The sequence below is a fragment of the Suillus plorans genome (assembly GCF_016647745.1).
Source record: "Suillus plorans strain S12 chromosome Unknown HD556scaffold_39, whole genome shotgun sequence".
Lineage (NCBI taxonomy): Eukaryota > Fungi > Basidiomycota > Agaricomycetes > Boletales > Suillaceae > Suillus > Suillus plorans.
Window position 1 is genome coordinate 375,729 of NW_024537423.1, and position 1,676 is coordinate 377,404.

The 1,676-nt window shown below is 40.4% G+C and overlaps 1 protein-coding gene across 1 annotated transcript; it reads left to right on the forward strand.

Annotated features, from left to right (window-relative positions):
• Positions 1 to 926: 926 nt before the first annotated feature.
• HD556DRAFT_1444869 (uncharacterized protein) lies at positions 927 to 1,300 on the forward strand (the record flags this gene model as incomplete). Its single annotated transcript, XM_041306847.1, has 2 exons — positions 927 to 1,218; positions 1,269 to 1,300. 2 exons carry the CDS (start codon positions 927 to 929, stop codon positions 1,298 to 1,300), a joined length of 324 nt encoding a protein of 107 aa, XP_041158783.1.
• Positions 1,301 to 1,676: the final 376 nt, after the last annotated feature.

Genomic DNA, 1,676 nt, shown 5'->3' on the forward strand with positions numbered 1-1,676 from the left:
GTACTGCCGCATCATCATGATTATAAGTCTGGTTCATGGCCTCCACTTTCATTATAGCTCAGGTAAGCATCATATTAAGTTGGAGACCTAATGCTGATTAATCTCAATAGAGTGTGTAATAGACGCACAAGTTGCTGGTATAGCTCATGTTTTCTATCTTGCCTGTTTCCAGAATGAACATCTGTGCCAACTTGGTCAGTGCAGGGTGTAATCTGATGGCTCTATTTCCATGTTTCATAGTAAATCCTTCACTTTATGTTTTTCTCTAAGGAAGTGCTTATTCATCACATAATATCAGATGTGGCAGATATATATCAGCCATTGTTGAACTTGTTATGTGTCCCTATAACCTAGCATCAAGCGGTAGCTATTTTTCCTCCTACACATCTATATCCTTAGGTTTCCTGAGTGCAATTGCAGGAGTTATGATGAGTGATCTACATTTTATTCTATTTTTGACTTAATGTGCCTCTAGGCCACTGAATACTTGTTTGTGTGTAAGGGCTATTATGACATTGCTGACCTTTACGTCACCTGCAGAGGAATGCCTTTCAACGACATGCTCAAGCATACTCTTGATGTTGATATTACTCAGACACGGTAGATGGGCTGATGTTACCTCCCAGATAGCTTCCATATTTATTTGCAACCATCGCCTTCTACACTCCTGAATAGAACACAGCAACTTCATTCAGAATACAGCCAAAAATTTCCTCGGAACACTCCTTCCAGTTAGGAGAAACCTTCTGAATTTAAAGGCATATAGAAAGACCTGGACCTTACCATTCACTGAGATTGATCCCCTTCGGCTGCACATACTATACCTAGCATGCTACTTCATCTAATCTTTGGTGCATTCATGGACGACTGTGAAAATCACAAGCCAACAAGATGATAATAAGCTGGTCATGGTACTGTTAGTGACTATGTCTGGCTTCTTCACAAATGAGACAGAACAAGCTTTCAAATTCCATAAACTCTTGCAGCAGCGCAACATCGACCTAAGGGCCATAACAATTGACAGCAGCAACTACACCACTGATAGTGATATGCAGTACAAAGGCTTCCACTATGCAATTGCTGAAGTCAAGAATGAGATAGGGTTTACAAAGGCCCAACCCCACATGCAAGTCCTTTCATATTATATACATTCCATGACCTCTTTCTCAAAGGAGAAGCCTGCATTTAAATTTCCCTGTATAGCAATCACACTCTTCAGTAGGTTTCTAGTATTCCACAACTTGTGATGCACTGATCACAATTTAAAGGGTCACACATTGATTTCTCAACTGCTGTTTGAAGCATGCATCTGAACATGCAGGTAATTTTGACTGCTTTACCTCTGTTTTATCACTACACTGATACCAAAATGTGTATGATAATTGTGTGGCATGTCAGTGCGCTCAGGAAAGCTCTTCTGTCTCTCTCGGAATGTTATGAACACATGTCATCAAACACTACATCTCCTTTAAATGTATACCACCAAGCTGCTCTTTTCTGCCAAGACAACTAATGACAAGATGCTCAGCATCAAGTTTGTCCATTGTTACTCTAAGGAAGTACATCAACGATGTGCTTCTAGCAGCTTCACTCCAGTACTCTATAGCTTTGAATGCCTACCAGGCGGCTGGTACATGATGAAGAGGAGATGACCTTTCCTATTAACTAACTAATCT